Genomic DNA, 24,374 nt, shown 5'->3' on the forward strand with positions numbered 1-24,374 from the left:
AACGAAAGCTGTTGGCCAATCAGAGGCCGACAGCTCTTCATTGCTTGGCAGCAGTGGACCAATCAGAGACCCTGGATCTAGGTCCTGGGTAAGAGACGCCTTGATGGATGTCGTGCTGTGAGTGTCACAGGAGGGGAGGGGTGGCGGGGGGAGGGGGGGTGGGTGAGCACAAACGTGCCCCTCATCAAGACAGGACCCTCAATTGGACATTGAAAGTAAGTCTTACTGCTCCGGTTGTAATTGAGGCGGGAAGGCGGTGGGATCCCCACCCAGTATCCTCCTGCCCGATTAAATACCCTAAACTCTGAATACCTCTCAGGAGAGGGCATCACGTCCCCCGAGTGTCCACCCTTACATAATTTTAAACACTTCTCCCAGGTCACCCCCTCTGTCTTCTGTTTTCTACAGAGAAGAGCACAATCCCCCTCAAATTTTCCTAACAGCAGTAATTTCTCAGTCCTGATATTATCCTCGTAAATCTGTTTTTTGCACCTTCTCCAGAACTTTTTACAGCCGAGTTAATTCAGATGTATTAACATAAGTGACCTCAATGTACCAACCTGTCTGGTGTTTGGCGCTAATTTTGACAGCAGCTATGATGGAAGGTGCCAAGCTGTGAAAGAGTCGAGGATTTTGTAATCTTGTAACAATTCTCTGGTGTTAATCTCAGCAATGGAGCTTACACTCCCCCTTGCACACCCACATTGCACCGGGGGAAGAAGCACTCGCAGTTTCACAGTCCTTCAGGATGCCAGCACATGTCAAATCATTGATCATATCCTAGAACTTCCTGTCATCAGTCATTTTGTTATGGTAACAAAAGACTCACAAATGTTCACCTCCCTCTTTCACAGATCAAGAATGTAGAACTTTCATTGCCAGCCGGTTTAACTCAACCAACTGGTTTGTGATGCAGAGTGAGGCTGACGGCTGAGGTTGTTCAAACTTGCCCCTCTCCTGATCCTCCGGTTAAATCGAGTCGAAGCCTGGCCTCCCTTCAGCACAGTGCGACTGTACCAGGGCCATGAGGGATCTCCCACAGACCTCATATCAATGTTCTTTCCCTCTGTGTGAGGCAATGAGAACAAGGATATTCAACTGTGGAGGGGATGAAAGCTGAAAGCACGGCTCCCTCACAGCGCCAGGGACCCGGGTTCAATTCCAACCTTGGATGACTCTGTGGAGTTTGAACTTTTCTCCGGGTGTTCCAGTTTCCTCACACGCGAACCTTGCCTGATTTTCCCTCTGATTAAAATCCATCGATTATCTAATGCCTCCAATTACATAGAAAGCTTGCAGTGCAAAAGGAGGCCATTCAGCCCATCGTGACTGCACCGACTCTCCAAAAGAGCACTCTACCATTCCCCACCTTACCCCCGTAACCCTGTGCATTGATTACGGCCAATCCACCTAACTTGCATTTCTTTGGACCGTGTGAGGAAACTGGAACCCCGGAGAAAAGTTCAAACTCCACACAGAGTCATCCAAGGTTGGAATTGAACCTGGGTCCCTGGCGCTGTGAGGAAGCCGTGCTAACCACTGTGCCACCGTGCCCATGTGAGGCACAGTGCTAACCAAGTTGCCACCCAGGTTGATAGGGTTGTTAAGAAGGCGTATGGTGTGTTGGCTTTCATTAACAGGGGGATTGAGTTTAAGAGCCGCGAGATTTTGTTGCAGCTTTATAAAACCCTGGTTACACCACACTTGGAATATTGGGCGGGATTCTCCACCCCACGCCGAAGTGGCCGCGCCGTCGAGGTTCACGACGGCGCGGAACGGCCCCGGTCCCGACCGATTCAGGCCCTGACAATGGGCCAGTATCGGGGCCGCGTCATCTACCCGCGCCAGGCCTTGTCGCCCGCGTAAAAGCGGCGCCGCATAGATGACGCGGCTGACGCCGCATAACGGACGTCATCCGCGCATGCGTGGTTGCCGTCCTCTCTAAGTCCGCCCCGCAAGAAGGTGGCGGACGGATCTTGCAGGGCCGCGGAAGGAAGGAGGTCCTCCTTCAGAGAGGACGGCCCGACGATCGGTGGGCACCGATCGCGGGCCACCCCGCATTCCAGGTGAAGCCCGGTGCAGGATCCCCCCGCAGGCCGCCCCCCCCAGCGTTCACGCACCGCCCACAACTGCAGCGACCAGGTGTGGACGGTGCTGGGGGGAACCCGCCGTTTTGGCCTGTCCGCTCGGCCCATCCGGGCCTCAGAATAGCGGGGGTGCCGGAGAATCGCCATTTTCGGTGTCTCTGGTGATTCTCCGGCCTGCAGCCCGCGAAACTCGACCGGGCCGTTCCCGCTGCTTGGGGGAATCGCGGGAGGACGTCGGACCGGCGTCCCCAGAAATTTTGGCGGCCCAGGTGATTCTCCCAACCAGCGTGGGAGTGGAGAATCGCGCCCATTGTGTCCAGTTCTGGTCGCCTCATTATAGGAGGAATGTGGATGCTTTGGAGAGGGTGCAGAGGATATTATATTACCAGAATTCCAGATTTCCTGTTGTGATTCCCTCAATTCCCCAGACTGTACGTTGGCAGGAGCTGGGTTGCTGTGTAGTTGACTATTTGACAGTATGGTTGTTTTCAGGAAGGGGATTCAGTTGGAGCCATGGAGAAGGTTTGTAGGCAGCTGACCTACCACCTCAGTCCACATTCACAGTGGAGACGTCAAGGCCTCATGAAAAGGAAGCCACAAACCAGGTAATTCACGCTCTGATTGTTACAATGCTGTTTTCAACCTCTCGCCACGTCCCTCAATCCCACCTACTCACCTCCCCATATACTCAATCCCACCAACTCACCCTGTCCCCGTATCCCTCAATCCCACCTACTCACCCTGTCCCCATATCCCTCAATCCCACCTACTCACACTGTCCCCGTATCCCTCAATCCCACCTACTCACCCTGCCACCGTATCCCACAATCCCACCCACTCACCCTGTCCCCGTATCCCTCAACCCCACCTACTCACCCTGTCCCCGTATCCCTCAATCCCACCTACTCACCCTGTCCCCGTATCCCTCAATCCCACCTGCTCACCCTGTCCCCGTATCCCTCAACCCCACCTACTCACCCTGTCCCCATATCCCTCAATCCCACCTACTCACCGTGTCCCCGTATCCATCAATCCCACCCACTCACCCTGTCCCCGTATCCCACAATCCCACCCACTCACCCTGTCCCCGTATCCCTCAACCCCACCTACTCACCCTGTCCTCATATCCCTCAATCCCACCTACTCACCCTGTCCCCATATACTCAATCCCACCTACTCACCCTGTCCCCGTATCCCACAATCACACCCACTCACCCTGTCCTCGTATCCCTCAATCCCACCCACTCACCGTGTCCCCATATCCCTCAATCCCACCTACTCACCGTGTCCCCGTATCCCTCAATCCCACCTACTCACCCTGTCCCCGTATCCCTCAATCCCACCTACTCACCGTGTCCCCATATCCCTCAATCCCACCTACTCACCCTGTCCCCAAATCCCACAATCCCACCCACTCACCCTGTCCCCATATCCCTCAATCCCACCTACTCACCCTGTCCCCGTATCCCTCAATCCCACCTACTCACCCTGTCCCCATATCCCTCAATCCCACCTGCTCACCCTGTCCCCGTATCCCTCAATCCCACCTACTCACCCTGTCCCCGTATCCCTCAATCCCACCTACTCATCCTGTCCCCATATCCCTCAATCCCACCCACTCACCCTGTCCCCGTATCCCACAATCCCACCTACTCACCCTGTCCCCGTATCCCTCAATCCCACCTACTCACCCTGTCCCCGTATCCCACAATCCCACCTACTCACCCTGTCCCCGTATCCCTCAATCCCACCTACTCACCCTGTACCCGTATCCCTCAATCCCACCTACTCACCCTATCCCCATATCGCTCAATCCCACCTACTCACCTTTTCCCCTTATCCCTCAATCCCACCTACTCACCCTGTCCCCATATCGCTCAATTCCACCTACTCACCCTGTCCTCGTATCCCTCAATCCCACCCACTCACCCTGTCCCCGTATCCCTCAATCCCACCTACTCACCCTGTCCCCGTATCCCTCAATCCCACCTACTCACCCTGTCCCCATATCCCTCAATCCCACCTACTCACCGTGTCCCCATATCCCTCAATCCCACCTGCTCACCCTGTCCCCGTATCCCTCAATCCCACCTGCTCACCCTGTCCCCGTATCCCTCAATCCCACCTACTCACCCTGTCCCCGTATCCCTCAATCCTACCTACTCACCCTGTCCCCGTATCCCTCAATCCCATCTACTCACCCTGTCCCCGTATCCCTCAATCCCACCTACTCACCCTGTCCCCAATTCCCTCAATCCCACCTACTCGCCCTGTCCCCGTATCCCTCAATCCCACCTACTCACCCTGTCCCCGTATCCCTCAATCCCGCCTACTCACCTCCCCATATACTCAATCCCACCTACTCACTGTGTCCCCATATCCCTCAATCCCACCTACTCACCGTGTCCCCATATCCCTCAATCCCACCTACTCACCCTGTCCCCGTATCCCTCAATCCCACCTACTCACCGTGTCCCCAAATCCCTCAATCCCACCTACTCACCCTGTCCCCGTATCCCTCAATCCCACCTACTCACCCTGTCCCCATATCCCTCAATCCCACCTACTCACCGTGTCCCCATATCCCTCAATCCCACCTACTCACCCTGTCCCCGTATCCCTCAATCCCACCTGCTCACCCTGTCCCCGTATCCCTCAATCCCACCTACTCACCTCCCCATATACTCAATCCCACTTACTCACCCTGTCCTCATTCCCTCAACCCAACCAACTCACCCTGTCCCCATATCTCTCAACCCCACCCACTCCACCCCCGGGGAACCTGGTCGTGACTAAAGTAATTTTCAGTGTGCATGTCAAAGCTAATTAATGTGTTTACTGAGTCAATTCTTCAAAAGCCAAACAAATCTTTTAGCCGTTTGAGTGCTGTTTGTGGATCGTGCTTTGTGGAATTGGTTGCCACATTCATTGACATAGCAAAAGATCAATGTGAGTCACTGTGTTGGCGAATCCAGGAGAATTCAGTTAAAAATAGTAGAACAACTCGTAATATTATCATGTAAAGACATGCTATAAATGCAGGGTGTTGTTGAATAGGAGGATTTGATGATAGGATGGGATGGGGTAGGTTGGGAGGAGACTTTGGGATGTAGCAACAGAGGACTCAGGAACAGGAGTCAGCCATTTGGCCTTTGGATCCTGCTCTGCCATTTGATAAGATCACAGTTGATCTGGTTGTGGACTCAACTCCACCTTCCTGTCTGTCCCCCAACAACCCTTGACCCACTGGTCACTCCAAATTCTGTCTAATAACTCTGATAAATTCAGTGACCCAGCCTCTCCTGCTTCCTCGGGAAGAGAATTCCAGAGATTAACAACCCTCTGAAAAAAAAACAGTTCTCCTGAGCTCCGTCTGCAAAGTGAGACTACTTGGGAGGGATTCTCCATTTCAAAGACTAAGGGCGTGTTTCTCCGGCCTCGTTGCGCTCTCGCTCGAGTGAAACGAGGTCGGTGGATCGTGGGAGAGGCTGAAAACGAGATCCGCATCAGGCGGCAAACAGTTTGCGATACAACCGTCCTGCTCCCACAGGCGAAATCGGGATCTCGCCGTAGCGAGGCGAGAAACCAATTATCACCACTTAAGCCCCATTTCCGTACAATTAACGGGAGCCACCCCATATCCAATGGCCTGCCATCATTCATCGGCTTCCCCAACAACACACAAAGACTTCCCACTGAGGTGCATGTGTATCTGCCCTGGTGGAGGGTGGGGATGACAGCTGTGACGTGTCGATTTTGGCGTGTTCGGAGCTCTCCTCCGAGGTGGTCTCCTGGGAGGCTGGAGAGGGGCCACCCAGGATGGGCCGATGCCGTCGGCTGGAGGACCTGCGGGAAAAATGGACATATGATCAGTGGGAGGGGTGGGTTAGTCAGTATGGCATTCACAACTCATGTGTGACAGGTCCTCTGGGTGGGGCCCGGTAGTTCCTCACCTCTGCGGCGTCCACCAGCCTCCGTGTTGCTGACCGATCTGTCCTTGCCACACCGGTCACCTCCAGGACCCGCTCTTCAATGGTGGCGAGGATTCGTACGTCCGCTACTCCTCCGCCGGTCTGGGCGCTCTCCCGGCGATTGTGGGACTTGCAAGCGCGGTCCCAGCGAATCAGCTGGCGAACCTTCATTTGCTATGAGAAGCCCGTGAGGCCTCGTTAATTGGACCAATTAACATTGTATAGCGTTGCAGGCCTTGCTGGGCCGAGAGTCGGGAAGCTCGCGGCAGCTCTCGCTCACTACCACACTTAGAAAGCTTTCCGGAGAGGGCGGCATGGGTGGCGCAGTGGTTAGCACTGCTGCCTCATGGCACTGAGGTCCCAGGTTTGATCCCGCCCCTGGGTTACTGTCCATGTGGAGTTTGCACATTCTCCCCGTGTCTGCGTGGGAATCACCCCCACAACTCAAAGATGTGCAGGGTAGGTGGATTGGACACAATAAATTGCCCCTTAATTGGAAAAAAATAATTGGGCACGTTTAATTTATATTAAAATAAAAGAAATCTTTCCGGAGAATCGCCCCCTTAGTGGTGACGCGGGGACTGAATCGCGGGTGTTCTACAGTCCCGATGTCGGCAGTGGTCCCAAAGCCATTCAGGTTAACGGGCCAGCACCAGCGCCATGTGGATCGAGTGCGATTCCAACGCACGCCACCGTGTGATTCGCCGGGGCCGGGGTTGGCACTCGAGAGCCTGACAGCTGCAGCCACGTTGAAACTCTCCACTCCCCACACACTCATATTCCAGCCACGAAGGTGCCACCGCAAAGAGCGGCACTGAGGTTCACCGATAGCTGGAGACGCCGCGGAGGAGAATCAGGACATCCTGTTCCCCGGGGTGGGAAGGAGGCTGCCACCCGCCGACGTCCACTGCGCCTGGGCGCAGGTGGCAGAGGCCATGAGCGCCGTGGGCCCCACCGCCAGGATCGGTCAGCAGTGCAGGAAGAAACTGTACGACCTCCTCGGGGTGGCCAGGGTGAGTCACCAGCTCCGTGCCCCTGGCACCACCACCGTCCCACACACCCCACATCCCTCACCCAATCACCAACAGGTGGACCGGTGGGCAGTGCTGGATGAGGATGGGCAACCCCCAGGCCAGCCAGGGTGAGTCACCACCACCACCTTGCCCCATGCAACACACCCGAAGCCCCCCCCCCCCCCCCCCCGCCCTCCACTCCTCGAGGGCGATTGAATCCCACCCGCCGGTGGGCCACTCGCACCCCATCCCGCATCAGATGCCACACCCATACCGCCTGCCATGGCCGGGTGCCCTGCAGACACAGGCCATTAGCCGTGGACCCCTGTGCTTCCCGTGTCCGAGTGTCTCACACTCTGAATTAACTGTCCCCCCAGCGGAAGGCGGCCCAGAACCGCAGGCAGTGGGAGAAGACGGGAGGGGGCCCGCCGGACCTGCGGCCCTTCACCGTCGCAGATCAGAGGGCGATGGACCTGGTCGCTGGGGTTGGGGAGCGGGCAGTCACCCAGGCGGAGGTCCAAGCTAGCCCCCAAAGAATTGCGATATCCCTCTGGCACGTGTGTCCACCCCCCCCCCACAACACGCCTACCCGCAATCTAACAACGCGTCTTGTCTTCTGTCTTGCAGGACCACCTGGCAACAGGGTGGGGCCTGCTGGTGTCCCTTGCCCCCAGCCGCAACACCCCGCACCACCCTTGGAGCACTAGGCTGGGTACGACACCAACAACCCATCACAGCTGTCACTGACACCCGTCACCATCCCAGAGACACTCACCTCAGCTGGGCACTGCAGTGAAGAGACTCCTGGGGTACAATCTGTGCACAATGCACACATGCTGAGGTACATCAGATGGAGGTTGGAACCCCCGAGGGGGCGGACGGTCGGAAGGCCCAACCCCAGGGATTAGCTGCTGTCTAGCGGGTCTTGGGTTTCTGAAAAGGGCGGTCCCATCAATGCTAGAGAAGCATACACAGAGCGGGGGTCTACAGGAGGGGGTGTCAGCAACCATCCAGTGCCTGCAGGTGTAGTTGGAGGAGTCCAACCACTTGCAGAAGCAGGAGGCGGTGCTGACCATGCGTACCCCTCAGGTCAATATCGTACAGGTGGCGTCTGCAGTGGAGGCCTTGGGTGAGAAGGTATCGGCCATGGGTCAGGATGTTCAAGGCCTGGGGCACAGTGTGCGGGCAGTGGCCGATGCACAATACAGGGTGGCCATGTCGCAGGCAGCCATGTACCAGGGCCACATGAACATTGTAGCGGTGCTCTAGAGCCTGGCCCAGTCACAACGGGTCATGGCTGTGGACGTCGAGGGTATTGGCCTGGCGCGGCCGGTTCCTGAGTGACGTGGCACAATCCCAGAGGGATAGTCACCATGCTCCATGGCCTTGAGCATTGAGACCCTGGTCAAGGTGAGAGCCAGTAGTGTGGGCCACAGGTGTTGGAGATGGACTCGGGCCAGGGCCCCAGGGCAGTTGGAGGTTACCCCCGGGTGGCCCTTGGAGGCGGCAGGGGACGGGGCCAGATATGTGGGGGCGCCATGTGGAGGGCTGCTTTTCTATTCTTCATGCCAAATTAGACAAGTTCACATTTTCCCACATTATATTCCATCTGCCAGATTTGTGCTCACTCACTTAATCTCTCCACGTCTCTTTGCAAACTCTCTATCTCCTCTTTACAAACTACATTCTGACCTATCTTGGTATCATTGGTAAATTTAGCCACATACATTCAGTCCTTTATCCAAGTCACTAATATTGATTGTAAATAGTTGAAGACTCAGCACTGATCCCTGTGCCACTTCACTAATTATAACTTGCCAACCCCAAAAATATCTTTTTATCCCCACTCTCTCCTTCATGTTAACTAACCAATCCTTTACTCGCGAATAGACTTTTTTGTGCTGGGAAGGGCGTTGATCCCGAAGGTGAGGGGAACGGAGTATACGGCTATAGCCATTTCGGATCACGCTCCACACTGGGTAGACTTGGAGATAGGGGAGGAAACAGGAGGGCGCCCACCCTGGAGAATGGACATGGGACTAATGGCAGATGAGGGGGTGTGTCTAAGGGTGAGGGGGTGCATTGAAAAGTACTTGGAACTCAATGATAATGGGGAGGTCCAGGTGGGAGTGGTCTGGGAGGCGCTGAAGGCGGTGGTTAGAGGGGAGCTGATATCAATAAGGGCACATAAAGGGAAGCAGGAGAGTAAGGAACGGGGGCGGTTGCTGCAAGAACTTTTGAGGGTGGACAGACAATATGCGGAAGCACCGGAGGAGGGACTGTACAGGGAAAGGCAAAGGCTACATGTAGAATTTGACTTGCTGACTACGGGCACTGCAGAGGCACAATGGAGGAAGGCACAGGGTGTACAGTACGAATATGGGGAGAAGGCGAGCAGGTTGCTGGCACACCAATTGAGGAAAAGGGGAGCAGCGAGGGAAATAGGGGGAGTGAGGGATGAGGAAGGAGAGATGGAGCGGAGAGAGTGAATGGAGTGTTCAAGACATTTTATAAAAAATTATATGAAGCTCAACCCCCGGATGGGAGGGAGAGAATGATGGGCTTTTTGGATCGGCTGGAATTTCCCAAGGTGGAAGAGCAGGAAAGGGTGGGACTGGGAGCACAGATCGAGGTAGAAGAAGTGGTGAAAGGAATTAGGAGCATGCAGGCGGGAAAGGCCCCGGGACCGGATGGATTCCCAGTCGAATTCTATAGAAAATATGTGGACTTGCTCGCCCCGGTATTGACGAGGACCTTTAATGAGGCAAAGGAAAGGGGACAACTGCCCCCGACTATGTCTGAAGCAACGATATCGCTTCTCTTAAAGAAGGAAAAGGACCCGCTACAATGCGGGTCCTATAGACCTATTTCCCTCCTAAATGTAAATGCCAAGATCCTGGCCAAGGTAATGGCAATGAGAATAGAGGAATGTGTCCCGGGGGTGGTCCACGAGGACCAAGCTGGGTTTGTGAAGGGGAGACAGCTGAACACGAATATACGGAGGCTGTTAGGGGTAATGATGATGCCCCCACCAGAGGGGGAAACGGAGATAGTAGTGGCGATGGATGCCGAGAAAGCATTTGATAGAGTGGAGTGGGATTATTTGTGGGAGGTGTTGAGGAGATTTGGTTTTGGAGAGGGGTATGTTAGATGGGTGCAGCTGTTGTATAGGGCCCCGATGGCGAGCGTGGTCACGAATGGACGGGGATCTGCATATTTTCGGCTCCATAGAGGGACAAGGCAGGGATGCCCTCTGTCCCCATTATTGTTTGCACTGGCGATTGAGCCCCTGGCGATAGCGTTGAGGGGTTCCAAGAAGTGGAGGGGAGTACTTAGAGGAGGAGAAGAACACCGGGTATCTTTGTATGCGGACGATTTGTTACTATATGTGGCAGACCCGGCGGAGGGGATGCCAGAAATAATGCAGATACTTGGGGAGTTTGGGGATTTTTCAGGGTATAAATTGAACATGGGGAAAAGTGAGTTGTTTGTGGTGCATCCAGGGGAGCAGAGTAGAGAAATAGAGGACCTACCGTTGAGGAAGGTAACAAGGGACTTTCGTTACCTGGGGATCCAGATAGCCAAGAATTGGGGCACATTGCATAGGTTAAATTTAACGCGGTTGGTGGAACAAATGGAGGAGGATTTCAAGAGATGGGATATGGTATCCCTGTCACTGGCAGGGAGGGTGCAGGCGGTTAAGATGGTGGTCCTCCCGAGATTCCTCTTTGTGTTTCAGTGCCTCCCGGTGGTGATCACGAAGGCTTTTTTTAGAAGGATTGAAAAGAGCATCATGGGTTTTGTGTGGGCCGGGAAGACCCCAAGAGTGAGGAAGGGATTCTTACAGCGTAGCAGGGATAGGTGGGGGGCTGGCACTACCGAGCCTAAGTATTATTGGGCTGCTAATATTTCAATGGTGAGTAAGTGGATGGGAGAGGAGGAGGGAGCGGCGTGGAAGAGATTAGAGAGGGCGTCCTGTAGGGGGACCAGCCTACAGGCTATGGTGACAGCCCCATTGCCGTTCTCACCGAGGAACTACACCACAAGCCCGGTGGTGGTGGCTACACTGAAGATTTGGGGACAGTGGAGACGGCATAGGGGAAAGACTGGAGCCTTGGTGGGGTCCCCTATAAGAAACAACCATAGGTTTGCCCCGGGGGGAATGGATGGGGGATATGGAATGTGGCAAAGAGCAGGAATAACGCAACTGAAAGATCTGTTTGTGGATGGGAAGTTCGCGAGTCTGGGAGCGCTGACCGAGAAATATGGGTTGCCCCAAGGGAATGCATTCAGGTATATGCAACTGAGGGCTTTTGCGAGGCAACAGGTGAGGGAATTCCCGCAGCTCCTGACACAAGAGGTGCAGGACAGAGTGATCTCAAAGACATGGGTGGGGGATGGTAAGGTGTCAGATATATATAGGGAAATGAGGGACGAAGGGGAGACTATGGTAGATGAACTAAAAGGGAAATGGGAAGAAGAGCTGGGGGAGGAGATCGAGGAGGGGCTGTGGGCAGATGCCCTAAGCAGGGTAAACTCGTCGTCCTCGTGTGCCAGGCTAAGCCTGATTCAGTTTAAGGTATTACACAGGGCGCATATGACTGGAGCACGGCTCAGTACATTTTTGGGGGTGGAGGATAGGTGTGCGAGGTGCTCGAGAAGCCCAGCGAATCATACCCATATGTTTTGGTCATGCCCGGCACTACAGGGGTTTTGGATGGGGGTGACAAAGGTGCTTTCAAAAGTAGTGGGGGTCCGGGTCGAACCAAGCTGGGGGTTGGCTATATTTGGGGTTGCACAAGAGCCGGGAGTGCAGGAGGCGAGAGAGGCCGATGTTTTGGCCTTTGCGTCCCTAGTAGCCCGGCGCAGGATATTGCTAATGTGGAAAGAAGCCAAGCCCCCGGGGGTGGAGACCTGGATAAATGACATGGCGGGGTTTATAAAGCTAGAGCGGATTAAGTTCGTTCTAAGGGGGTCGGCCCAAGGGTTCACCAGGCGGTGGCAACCGTTCGTCGAATACCTCGCAGAAAGATAGATGGAATGGAAAAAAGAAGGCAGCAGCAGCAGCCCAGGATCGGGGGGTGGGGGGTGGGTGGGAGGGGTGGGGGGGGGGGGGGAGGAGGAACCAGAAGGACTCTCAGGGTTGTTAATATATACTGTATAATATGTATAGGTCGTTGCTACAGATAATTATATATTGGACTGTTAAATTATATTTTTGGAGAGTGTTACTTGTGATAAGGCAGTTGCCAATTAGGGTTAGTTTTCATTTTTGTTATTTATTATTTATTCATTTTCTGTTTATAAAATAGGTCATTGTTATTTGTGTTGTTATAATATTGTGTAAAGGATGCACAATGTACTGTGTTGGTTGACCAAAAACTTTCAATAAAATATTTAAAATAAAAAAAACTAACCAATCCTTTATACAAATATGTTAACCTATACACCATCTACTCTTATCTTATGTATTAATGTTTAATGTGGCACTTTATTAAATACCTTTTAGAAATCTAAGTGCACCACGTCTACAGGTTCCCCTTTATCTAACTTGCTTGTTAACTTCCTCAAAACTCTTAAAAAATATATTAGCTAAAAATGATTTCCCTTTCACAAATCCATGTTGACTCTGCCTGATCCCATTATGATTTTTTAAGATCCTCCTATAACCTCCTTAAAAATGGTTTCCCGCAAATACCCCATGACAGATGTTAGGCTAACTGGCCTGTAGTTTTCTACTTTCTGTTTCCCTCCTTTCTTGAACAAACAAGTTACATTTGTTATTTTCCAATTTGCTGGGATCCTTCGAGAATCTAAGGAATTTTGGAAGATTATAACCAATGTCTACTATCTCTGCAACCACTTATTTTAATACCCTAAGATACAAGCCATCTGGTCCTGGGGACTTATCAGCCTTTAGGTCTAATAGTTTTCCCAGTACCTTTTCCCTGGTGATGTGATCGTTTTACGTTTCTAAATCTTTACAGTGAATTGAAAATCTAATTAAATAAAATAGGGATGCAGGGATAGGTAATGTGTTGTAGCTCCAGTATATACAATTGCAGTAAAACATCTCTATTCCTATAGTCAAATCCTCTTGCTATGAAGGCCAACATACCATTTGCCTTCTTTACTGCCTGCTATACCTGCACGCTTACTTTCAGCGACTGATGCACGAGGACACCAAGGTCTCACTGAGTATCCACATCTCTCAATTTAAACACATTCAAATAATAATCTGCCGTCCTATTTTTGCTACTGAAGCAGATAACCTCACCTTTATACAAATTATACGGCATTGCGATGCATATGCCCACTCACTCAGCCTGTCCAAATCCCGCTGAAGCATCTCTGCAACCTCCTCACAGCTCACCCTCCCACCCAACTTTGTATCATCTGCCAATTTGGAGACAATGGACGGGATTCTCCGAGCCTCCACGCCGAAATCACGCTTGGCGCGGGGGCAGAGAATGGGCGTCAGACCTGCGATCGGATCCAATGCCTTCCCGCGATTCTCCGCGGACCGGAGAATCGCCAACAGTCGTGCGTGCACAGTCGACGTGGTGCCAGTCGGGGGCCATTTAAAGAGGCCCCAGCGGCGATTCTCAGCCGGCAGCTGGCCGAGTTCCCGCCGGCGTGGTTCTAACATGGTTCCACCTGTTGGGCACTCGAGGTGGCAGCTGCGGACTTAGTCCGTTGCCGCAAAGGTTGGGGGCGGGGGATCCGTCACGGGGGGGGGCCTCGAGGATGGCCAGGCTCGCGATCGGGAGCCACCGATCGGCGGGCGTGGGCAATCTTGGGGGGGGGGGGGCCCTATATTGTGGGAGCCAGCTTGCAGTGTGGATCCGCCATGTTGTGCAGGGCTACATCTGCAGGCGGCCGGCCGCATATGCGCGGACCCGCGGCCGGAAATGCAGGGCCCCGTATCGGCAGCCGGAGCTGCGCGGACCACTCCGGCGCCCTGCTGACCCTCTGTGGGCCATGGAACCGCTAGGCCAAGGGGCCTGTTGACACCGGCTTGAAACGCTCCGGTGTTTACCCCAGCGTCAACACTTAGCCGCCGTTTCAGAGAATCCTGCCCAACACGTTTAGTTCCCTTGTCCAAATCATTAATATATAATGTGAATAGTTGGGGTCCTAGCACAGATCCCTGCGACACTCCACTAGTCATTGCCTGTCAATCAGAAAAAGACCCATTTATTCCAACTTTTTGCTTCCTGTTTACTAACCAGGGGCGTCATTCTCCGACCCCCCGCCGGGTCGGAGAATGGCCATTGGCCGCCGTGAATCCCGCCCCCGCCGAAGTCTCCGGTACCGGAGATGGGGCGGGGGCGGGAATCGGGCCGCGCCGGTTGGCGGGACCCCCCCGCTCAATTCTCCGGCCCGGATGGGCCGAAGTCCCGCCCAGAAATTGCCTGTCCCGCCGGCGTAAATTAAACCTGGTATTTACTGGCAGGACAAGGCGGCATGGGCGGGCTCCGGGGTCCTGGGGGGGGCGGGGGGCGATCTGGCCCCGGGGGGTGCCCCCACGGTGGCCTGGCCCGCGATTGGGGCCCACCGATCCGCGGGTGGGCCTGTGTCGTGGGGGCACTCTTTCCCTTCCGCCTCCGCTACGGCCTCCACCATGGCGGAGGCGGAAGAGACTCTCCCCACTGCGCATGCGCGGGAAACTGTCGGCGCCCGCTGACGCTCCCGCGCATGCGCTGGGAAACTGTCAGCGGCCGCTGACGCTCCCGCGCATGCGCCGCATTTCCGCGCCAGCTGGCGGGGCGGAAATCCCTCCGGCGTCGGCCTAGCCCCTCAATGTTGGGGCTCGTCCCCCAAAGATGCGGAGCATTCCGCACCTTTGGGGCGGCGCGATGCCCGTCTGATTGGCGCCAATTTGGGCGCCAGTCGGCAGACATCGCGCCGTTGGGGGAGAATTTTGCCCCAGCTTTCTAACCATCTCAAGACACTCCCTGTAATCCCATGCGTTTTAACTTCACATAGTAATCTGCTATGTGAGGCCTTGTCGAGAGCCTTCTGAAAGTCTAAATAAAGAACACCCACCAGTTCTCCTATTTCAACTCTGCTGGTTACATCTTCAAAGAATTCTAGTAGATTTGTCCAGCACGATTTTCCTTTCATAAATCCATGCTGACTTTGTCTGATTATACTACTGCTTTCCAAATGATGTGCTATGCATTCCTTGATAATGGACTCTAGCAACTTCCCTACTACCGATTTTAATATACATATAGAGTGGATTAATCAAATTGGCATGGGTAGCTTCGAGGTAAAGTTCATAGAGTCTATTGGAGATTGGTTCTTGGAATAATATGTTGTTGAACCAATCAGGGGGCAGGATGTTTGGGTTTAGTATTGTGTAATGAGATGGGATTAATTAATGATCTTGTAGTAAAGGATCCTCTAGGGAAGAGTGATCATTGCATACTTCATTTTAAATTCAGTTTGGGTGTAATAAACTTTTTTTCTTCATTTTAAAAAATAAATTTAGAATACCCAATTCAATTTAGCGTGGCCAATCCACCTACCCTGCACATCTTTTGAGTTGTGGGGGCGAAACCCATGCAAACACGGGGAGAATGTGCAAACTCCACACAGACAGTGAGCCAGAGCCGGGATCGTACCCGGGACCTCGGCGCCATAAGGCCGCAGTGCTAACCCACTGCACCATCGTGCTGCCCTTGAGAGTAATAAACTTGAGACACACTAATGTTCTAGAGTTAAACCAAGGTAATTACATAGGTATGAGGATAGATTTTGCCCTAGTGGACTGGGCCGAAAGATTAAAAGGTAGGACAATTGATGAATGGTGGCAGATATTTAAGGAGATATTCAATTCCTCCTAACTGAAATATATTCCAGAGAGGAAGAAAGATTGTAAGAGGGGAAAAATGCACCTTTGGCTAAGCAAGGGGGCTAAAGATAACATAAAGACAAAAACTATGACATGCCATATTGCAAAGGTCATTGGCAGGCTGGAGGATTGGGAAACTTTTAAAGAGTTACTAAAAAGTAATAAAAAGAGCAAAGGTAAATTATGAAAAAAATCTATCGCACAATATAAAAACAGATAGCAAAAGATTATTTAACCATATTAAAAGGAATGGAGTAGCTAAAGTCACTGTTGGTCCCTTAGAGAATGAGACTGGTGAGTTAATAGTAGAGAACACAGAAATGGTACAGACACTAAATCAATATTTTGCCTTGGTTTTCACGGTGGAGGACACGAGAACCACCCAATAGTAACAGGTAATGCACAGGTTTTTGAAAATGAGGAACTTAAAACAATCACCATCACTAGGGGAAAAGATACTGAGCAAACTATTGGGTTTAAAAGCGGACAGGTTCCCAGGGCCTGATGGCCTACATCCTTGGGTCTTAAATAATAAAAATAATCATTATTGTCAGTAGGCTTACATTAACATTGCAATGAAGTTACTGTGAAAAGTCGTTCGTCAACACACTCCGGCGCCTGTTCGGGTACACAGAGGGAGAATTCAGAATGTCCAATTCCCCTAACAGCACGTCTTTCGGGACTTGTGGGAGGAAACTGGAGCACCCGGAGGAAACCCACGCAGACACGGGGAGAACGTGCAGACTCCGCACAGACAGTGACCCAAGCCGGGAATCGAACCTGGGACCTTGGAGCTGTGAAGCCACAGTGCTAACCACTGTGCTACCGTGGCAGCAGCGATAGTAGAGGCATTGGTTATAATATTCCAAAATTCCCTGGATTCATGAAATGTACCAATGGATTGGAAAAAGGCTAATGTAATGCCCATATTCAAAAAGGAGAAAGGCAGAAAGTATGAAACTATAGACCAGTTAGTTTAACGTTTGTCACTGGAAAACTGTTAGAATCCTTTTATTAAGGAAGTAGTAAAGGGGCATTTGGAAAGTCAAAATGCAATCCATTAGTCAGCGTGGTTTTATGAAGCGTAAATCATTTTGATTAATTTTCTGGAGTTCTTCTAAGATGTAACAAGCAAAGTGGAAAATGGGGATCCTGTAGATGTAATGTGCTGGATTCTCCGTTTGGGAGACTAAGTCCCCACTCTGGCATGAAATCGGTGGTGTTTTACGTCAGGAATACTAGCGCAAAATGACCACCGATTCCCTGTTCCGGGGGTGGGGGGGGGCTAGCAGCCAGGCAGCGTAAAGTCCCAGCATTGCCAGGTCCATGGCCGTGCATGCACATGGCAGTGGCCTGCAGCGGCAGCACTGTGCTTCATGGCGGAAGCAGCCCGCGGACCCGGCCTGCAAAAATAGTACCCCCCTTTGGCCTCTCGTGTGCCCCGGACCCCCCCCCCACCCCACAGTGCCCCCAGCCTCGAATAATGCCCCCCCTGCCCGCGGATCGGTCCTCCCCCGACTGTGGCGGCGCTGGACTGAGTCCACAGCCGCCGCGCTGAGATCCCGACGGATGAGACCACACGTGACCCACGCCATCTGGAACTTGGCCGGTTGGGGATGGAGCACTGCGGGGCGGGCCTCAGGCGGTGTGCGGCATACTCCTAAAGTCCGTCGCTTTTCAGGGGATGGAGTATCGCGAAAGCAGCGCGGCCCCCGATTTTGTTGTCATCGGGGATTCTCCACCCCGTTGCCGACGTGATTTTGACGTCGGGGACCGGAGAATCCAGCCCAGTGTATCTCGACTTCCAGAAGGCATTTGATAAGGTGCCACACAAAAGGTTAATACAAGGGATAGGGTGGAGGTGTGGACCTTAGGTAGGGTGCTCTTTCCAAGAGCCGGTGCAGACTCGATGGGCCGAATGGCCTCCTTCTGCACTGTAAATTCTATGAAACTATGAAACAAGGAAAGCAGAGAGCGGAGCTAAATATTTTTTCTTCTTGTTGGCAAGCTGCGAAACGAATGGGGTGCCATAGGGTTCGTTCCTTGGACCCTGACTATTTACAATCTGTATTAACAACTTGGATGCAGAGATCGAATGTGGTTTAGCCAAATTTGCAGACGGCACTAAAATAGTTGGGATAGTAAACTGCAATAAAAAAATAAGAAATTTACAAATGGATGTGCATAAGTTAGGTGAATGGGCCAAAATCTGGCAGATGGAATTTAATGTGGATAAGACTGAGGTCATCCATTTTAGTTAGAGGAATAAAAAGGCAATTTATTATCTAAATTAAAAGAAACTTCAAAATGCTTTGGTGTAAAGGGAGCTGGGTGTCCTTGTACATGAATTGCAGAGAGTTAGTATGCAGGTGCAACAGGTAATAAGAAAGGCAAGTGGAATTTTGGCATTTGTTGCTAATGGAATAGAGTATAAAAGTAGAGAGGAGCTGTTACAACTGTATAGGACATTGGTGAGAACGCATCTGGAGCACTGCACAAAATTTTGCTCCCCTTAATTGTTTTAAAATAAATTTAGAGTGTCCAATTCATTTTTTTTTTCCAATTAAGGGGCAATTTAGTGTGCCCAATCCACCTACCCTGCACATCTTTGGGTTGTGGGGGTGAGACCCACGCAGACACGGGGAGAACGTGCAAACTCCACACGGACAGTGACCCAGAGCCGGGATCAAACCTGGGACCTCGGCGCCGTGAGGCAGCAGGGCTAACCCACTGTGCCACCGTGCAGCCCTCCAAGGGTGATACCATGACCGGTACAAGCTTGGAGGGCCGAAGGGCCTGTTCTTGTGCTGTATTGTTCGTTGCTTTTTGTTATTGATTAATCATGTCTCATTGCACATTCCTGAGTTCAAAATAGCCTGCTCCCTGGTTGGATCTGGAAATTACTGCTCTAAGAAATTGTCCCAAATGTCAGTCGGTTAGACAGCTGGTTCGTGATGCAGAGCGTACAGCAGCATAGGTTCAATTCCCGGACTGGCTGAGGTTATTCATCACCTTTCCCCTCACCTGAGATGTGCTGACCCTCAGGTTAAATCACCACCAGTCAGCCCTCCCCCTCAAAAAGTCAGCTGCGACTATGGCACATAGGGAAGGTAGTGGCATAGTGGTATTGTAACAAGACTAGTAAACCAGAAACCCAGAGTAACTCTTGAGGACCAAGGTTCAAATCCTGCCACTGCAGATGATGAAATTTGAATTCATGGGCGGCACGCTAGCACAGTGGTTAGCACTGTTGCTTCACAGTGGCAGGGTCCGGGGTTCGATTCCCGGCTTGGGTCACTGTCTGTGCGGAGTCTGCACGTTCTCCCCGTGTCTGCGTGGGTTTCCTCCGGGCGCTCCGGTTTCCTCCCACAAGTCCCGAAAGACGTGTTGTTAGGTGAATTGGACATTCTGAATTCTCCCTCAGTGTACCCGAACAAGCACCGGAGTGTTAATGTGAGCCTACTTGTGACAATAATAATAAAGATTATTAAAGATTATTCGGGGCTTTATAACATACTCAAACAACTCTTTACCTATCCTATTTTTAAAATCTCTATTCTACATCTTGCTATTTCGAGCTAAGGTCATCTCTCACGACTGAACTAATGGCATCCTTAATTAACAGAGCTCCCGCCACCTTTTTCTAGCTTCCGATCTTGTGGGGGTAGAATCACAGTGAACTGTTTGGGCTGAATGGCCTGTTTGGGCTGAAAGGCCATTCAATTGCTTCGTAATTCAACGTGAGGCAGTTTGAGTTGTCCCTGGGATGTGTTGAGATGTTTTAGAAACTTGGCTGATGCTGTTGTTTGTTTAAAGAGGGATATTTTCTCGTGCTGATTAATGCCAAGGGATTAAGAGTTCCAATAGGTAAGCCTGCTTTAGCAGCATTGTGCGCAGTGAATCAGTGTGAACACTGCGCCCCAACCTGGCTGTCTGCTGACTGGGATTTGCTGTAAATGGGAGAGAGCCTGTGACTCAGGGGAGAAGCTTTCTGGGTCTGATCCCAAAGGTTTGTGTTGACCTGCCAACTCAATCAGCTTCTGTGGTGAAATTAACATTTTAAAAACCACTGGTTCTCGGGCTGGGGAGAGGGGGGAGGAGGTGGGGGGGGGGGGGGGGGGGGGTGATGGGATCCTTGGGGGAGGGAGAGGTGTCAGTACCTGGGGGTGGAGAGGGGGGTTGAGGGTAATTGGGGGTGTATCAGTACCATGGGTGGGGGAAAGGCTAGCGCTACCCTGGATGGGGGTGTTGGGCAGGGTTGGGACAATGGCATGTTTGGGGAAGTGTCGAGGAGGAGGGGGTGGGGGGAGCAGAGTCTGAAACAAAAACAGAAAATATTGGACAATGTTGAAATCTAGGGGTACAGGTTCATAGCTCCTTGAAGGTGGAGTTGCAGGTGGACAGGGTGGTGAAGAAGGCATTCAGCATGCTCAGTTTTATTGGTCAGAATATTGAATACAGGAGTTGGAACGTCTTGTTGACGTTGTACAAGACATTGGTAAGAGCACACATGGAATACTGTGTTCAGTTCTGGTCACCCTATTATAGGAAGGATATTGTTAAACTAGAAAGAGTGCAGAAGAGATTTACGAGGATGCTACCAGGACTTGATGGTCTGAGTTATAAGGAGAGGCTGGATAGGCTGGGACTTTTTTCCCTGGAGCATAGGAGGCTTAAGGGTGATCTTATAGAGGTCTATAAAATAATGAGGGGCATAAGTAAGGTAGATAGTCAACATCTTTTCCCAAAGGTAGAGGAGTCTAGAACTAGAGGGCAGAGGTTTAAGGTGAGAGGGGAGAGATACAAAAGAGATCAGAGGGGAAATTTCTTCACACACAGGGTGGTGAGCATCTGGAATGAGCTGCCAGAGGCAGTGGTAGAGGAGGGCACAATTTTGTCCTTTAAAAAACAGTTAGACAGTTACATGGGCAGGGTGGGTATAGAGGGATATGGGCCAAATGCGGGCAAGTGGGACTAGCTCAGTGATAGAAACTGGGTGGCATGGACAAGCTGGGCCGAAGGGCCTGTTTCCTGATGGAATGCATCCCAGAGTACTAAAAGAGATGGCTAGGGAAATTGCAAATGCACTAGTGATAATTTACCAAAATTCACTAGACTCTGGGGTGGTCCCGGCGGATTGGAAATTAGCAAACGTGACATCACTGTTTAAGAAAGGAGGTAGGCAGAAAGCGGGTAATTATAGGCCAGTGAGCTTAACTTCGGTAGTAGGGAAGATGCTGGAATCTATCATCAAGGAATAAATAGCGAGGCATCTGGATGGAAATTGTCCCATTGGGCAGACGCAGCATGGGTTCATAAAGGGCAGGTCGTGCCTAAGTAATTTAGTGGAATTATTTGAGGACATTACCAATGCGGTAGATAACGGGGAGCCAATGGATGTGGTATATCTGGATTTCCAGAAAGCCTTTGACAAGGTGCCACACAAAAGGTTGCTGCATAAGATAAAGATGCATGGCATTAAGGGGAAAGTAGTAGCATGGATAGAGGATTGGTTAATTAATAGAAACCAAAGAGTGAGGATTAATGGGTGTTTTTCTGCTTGGCAATCAGTAGCTAGTGGTGTCCCTCAGGGATCAGTGTTGGGCCCACAACTGTTCACAATTTACATAGACGATTTGGAGTTGGGGACCAATAGCAATGTGTCCAAGTTTGCAGACGACACTAAGATGAGTGGTAAAGCAAAAAGTGCAGAGGATACCGGAAGTCTGCAGAGGGATTTGGATAGGTTAAGTGAATGGGCTAGGATCTGGCACATGGAATACAATGTTGACAAATGTGAGGTTATCCATTTTGGTAGGAATAATAGCAAAAGGGATTATTATTTAAATGATAAAATATTAAAACATGCCGCTGTGCAGAGAGACCTGGGTGTGCTGGTGCATGAGTCGCAAAAAGTTGGTTTACAGGTGCAACAGGTGATTAAGAAGGAAAATGGAGTCATTGCTAGAGGGATGGAGTTTAAGACTAGGGAGGTTATGCTGCAATTGTATAAGGTATTAGTGAGGCCACACCTGGAGTATTGTGTTCAGTTTTGGTCTCCTTACCTGAGAAAGAATGTACTGGCGCTGGGAGTTGTGAAGAGGAGAGTCACTCGCTTAATCCCAGAGCTGAAGGGGTTGGATTACGAGGTTGGATTACGTTGAATAGGCTGGGACTGTACTCGTTGGAATTTAGAAGGATGCGGGGGGATCTTATAGAAACATATAAAATTATGAAGGGAATAGATAGGATAGATGCGGGCAGGTTGTTTCCACTGGCGGGTGAAAGCAGAACTAGGGGGCATAGCCTCAAAATAAGGGGAAGTAGATTTAGGACTGAATTTAGGAGGCACTTCTTCACCCAAAGAGTTGTGAATCTATGGAATTCCTTGCCCAGTGAAGCAGTTGAGGTTCCTTCATTAAATGTTTTCAAGATTAAGATAGATAGTTTTTTGAAGAATAAAGGGATTAAGAGTGATGGTGTTTGGGCCGGAAAGTGGAGCTGAGTCCACAAAAGATCAGCCATGATCTCATTGAATGGTGGAGCAGGCTCGAGGGGCCAGATGGCCTACTCCTGTTCCTAGCTCTTATGTACTTATGTTTCCATGCTGTAAACATCTATGACTCTTATGACAATCTCCACAGGTCTGACAGCATCTGTGGAGAGAGAAGGGAGCTGACGTTTTGAGTCGGATAGCTCTTTAGCAAAGCGGTGTAAATACCCGGATACCTTGGTGAGGGTGGTGGGGGTTTTGGGTCCCTGGTGACATCACCCCCTGAAAGTTCCAACTCACACACACAATCACAGAATTGTTGCAATGCAGAGGAGGCCATTCAGCCCATCGTGCCTGCACCCGCTCTCGAAACGAAAGTCATGGCTTAGTGCCATTCTCCTGCCATTTCCCCATACTCCGGTACATTGTTTCTATCCTGACATGGAATTATATTGCAAACGAGTGGCAAGGTGGCACAATGATGGGTTAGCACTGCTTCCTCACAGCGCCAGGGACCCGGGTTCAAATCAGGATTGGGTGACTGTGAGGAGTTTGCACGTTCTCCCCGTGTCTGCGTGGGTTTCCTCCGGGTGCTCAGGTTTCCTCCCACAGTCCAAAGATGTGCAGGTTAGGTGGATTGGCCGTGATAAATTGCCCCTTAGTTGGGCAGCATGGTGGTGCAGTAGTTAGCACTGCTGCCTCAGGGCGACGAGGACCCGGGTTCGATCCCAGCCCCGGGTCACTGCCTGTGTGGAGTTTGCACATTCTCCCCATGTTTCCGTGGGGTTCACCCCCCACAACCCAAAGATGTGCAGGGTAGGCAGACTGGCCATGCAAAATTGCCCCTTAATTAGAAAAAAAAGAATTGGACACTCTAAATTTATTGATTTTTAAATTGCCCTTTAGTATCCAAAGCAATAGGTGGGGGATTGAGCCTAGGTAGGGTGCTCTTTCAGAAGGTCAGTGCAGACTCGATGGGCCGAATGGCCTCCTTCTGCACTGTAAATTCTATGATTCATTCACTGTCATTGGGTCAAAATCCTGGAACAGTTCATCACCACCTTCTCAAGCTCAGTTAGGGATGGGCAATAAATGCTGGCATAGCCAGTGACACGCACATCCTGAATACACATTTTTTTAAAGCGCTCTCAGCTTTAAGCTCCCGCAAATTGTCTTAAATCTCTATTGGAGAAATAAAAGACAGACTTTCTTGGAAGAGCTCCTGCAGATGATTAAAATGCTACCATGGCCTAACCGAGCTGAAGACCGGCATTGCTTAGTGTGATTTGAATGATGAATTAACTCCATGGAGATGCAGCTAGTGCACAGATTGACCCTCCCCCAATCGTTCCACAATCATCAAAACATTTGCAATGGATTTGAGTGAAAGCAGGTCTTTTGTGGCACGGTGGTGCACTGGTTAGCCCTGCTGCCTCACGGCGCCGAGGACCCGGGTTCGGTCCCAGCCCCTGGCCACTGTCCGTGTGGAGTTTGCACATTCTCCCCGTGTCTGCGTGGGTCTCACCCCCACAACATAGAGGTGCAGGGTAGGTGGATTGGTCGCGCTAAATTGCCCCTTAATTGGAAAAAAAAAGTAGGCCTTTGTTAAATCTCCGCCAAGGAACCAGGGGAGGGACCAAGGTTGAAGGGGTTTCAGTCACATCTTATATGCCATGGGTCCAGGTCTGGTCGGCGGTGGGTTGAGGCTCTGATCTGCTCATTCTGGGGGCTCGGGGGTTCCACATGCAATGCATTTGTGGAATTTCAAACCAAATGTTTTACCTGCTGTTGTACAGAGCTCTGGGGCGAAATTCTCCCGAAACGGCGCGATGTCCGCCGACTGGCGCCCAAAACGGCGCCAATCAGACGGGCATCGCGCCGCCCCAAAAGTGCGGAATGCTCCGCATCTTTGGGGGCCGAGCCCCAACATTGAGGAGCTAGTCCGACGCC

The 24,374-nt window shown here is 51.5% G+C and overlaps 1 protein-coding gene and 1 long non-coding RNA gene across 2 annotated transcripts in view; one reads left to right on the forward strand and one right to left on the reverse strand.

Annotated features, from left to right (window-relative positions):
- The window catches only part of lrrc75a (leucine rich repeat containing 75A), an 83,017-nt gene that overhangs the window by 45,000 nt on the left and 13,643 nt on the right, over positions 1-24,374 (forward strand). Inside the window, exon 3 of the mRNA XM_072470001.1 lies at positions 2,580-2,692. Within this exon, the coding sequence (XP_072326102.1) occupies positions 2,580-2,692 (113 nt within the window). The remainder of the gene's footprint in view (positions 1-2,579; positions 2,693-24,374) is intronic.
- LOC140387026 (uncharacterized) overlaps positions 1-24,374 on the reverse strand; it is a 117,627-nt gene that overhangs the window by 17,631 nt on the left and 75,622 nt on the right. The gene's annotated exons all lie outside the window — the stretch shown is intronic.

This window comes from Scyliorhinus torazame, chromosome 12, assembly GCF_047496885.1.
Source record: "Scyliorhinus torazame isolate Kashiwa2021f chromosome 12, sScyTor2.1, whole genome shotgun sequence".
In the NCBI taxonomy this organism is placed as follows: domain Eukaryota; kingdom Metazoa; phylum Chordata; class Chondrichthyes; order Carcharhiniformes; family Scyliorhinidae; genus Scyliorhinus; species Scyliorhinus torazame.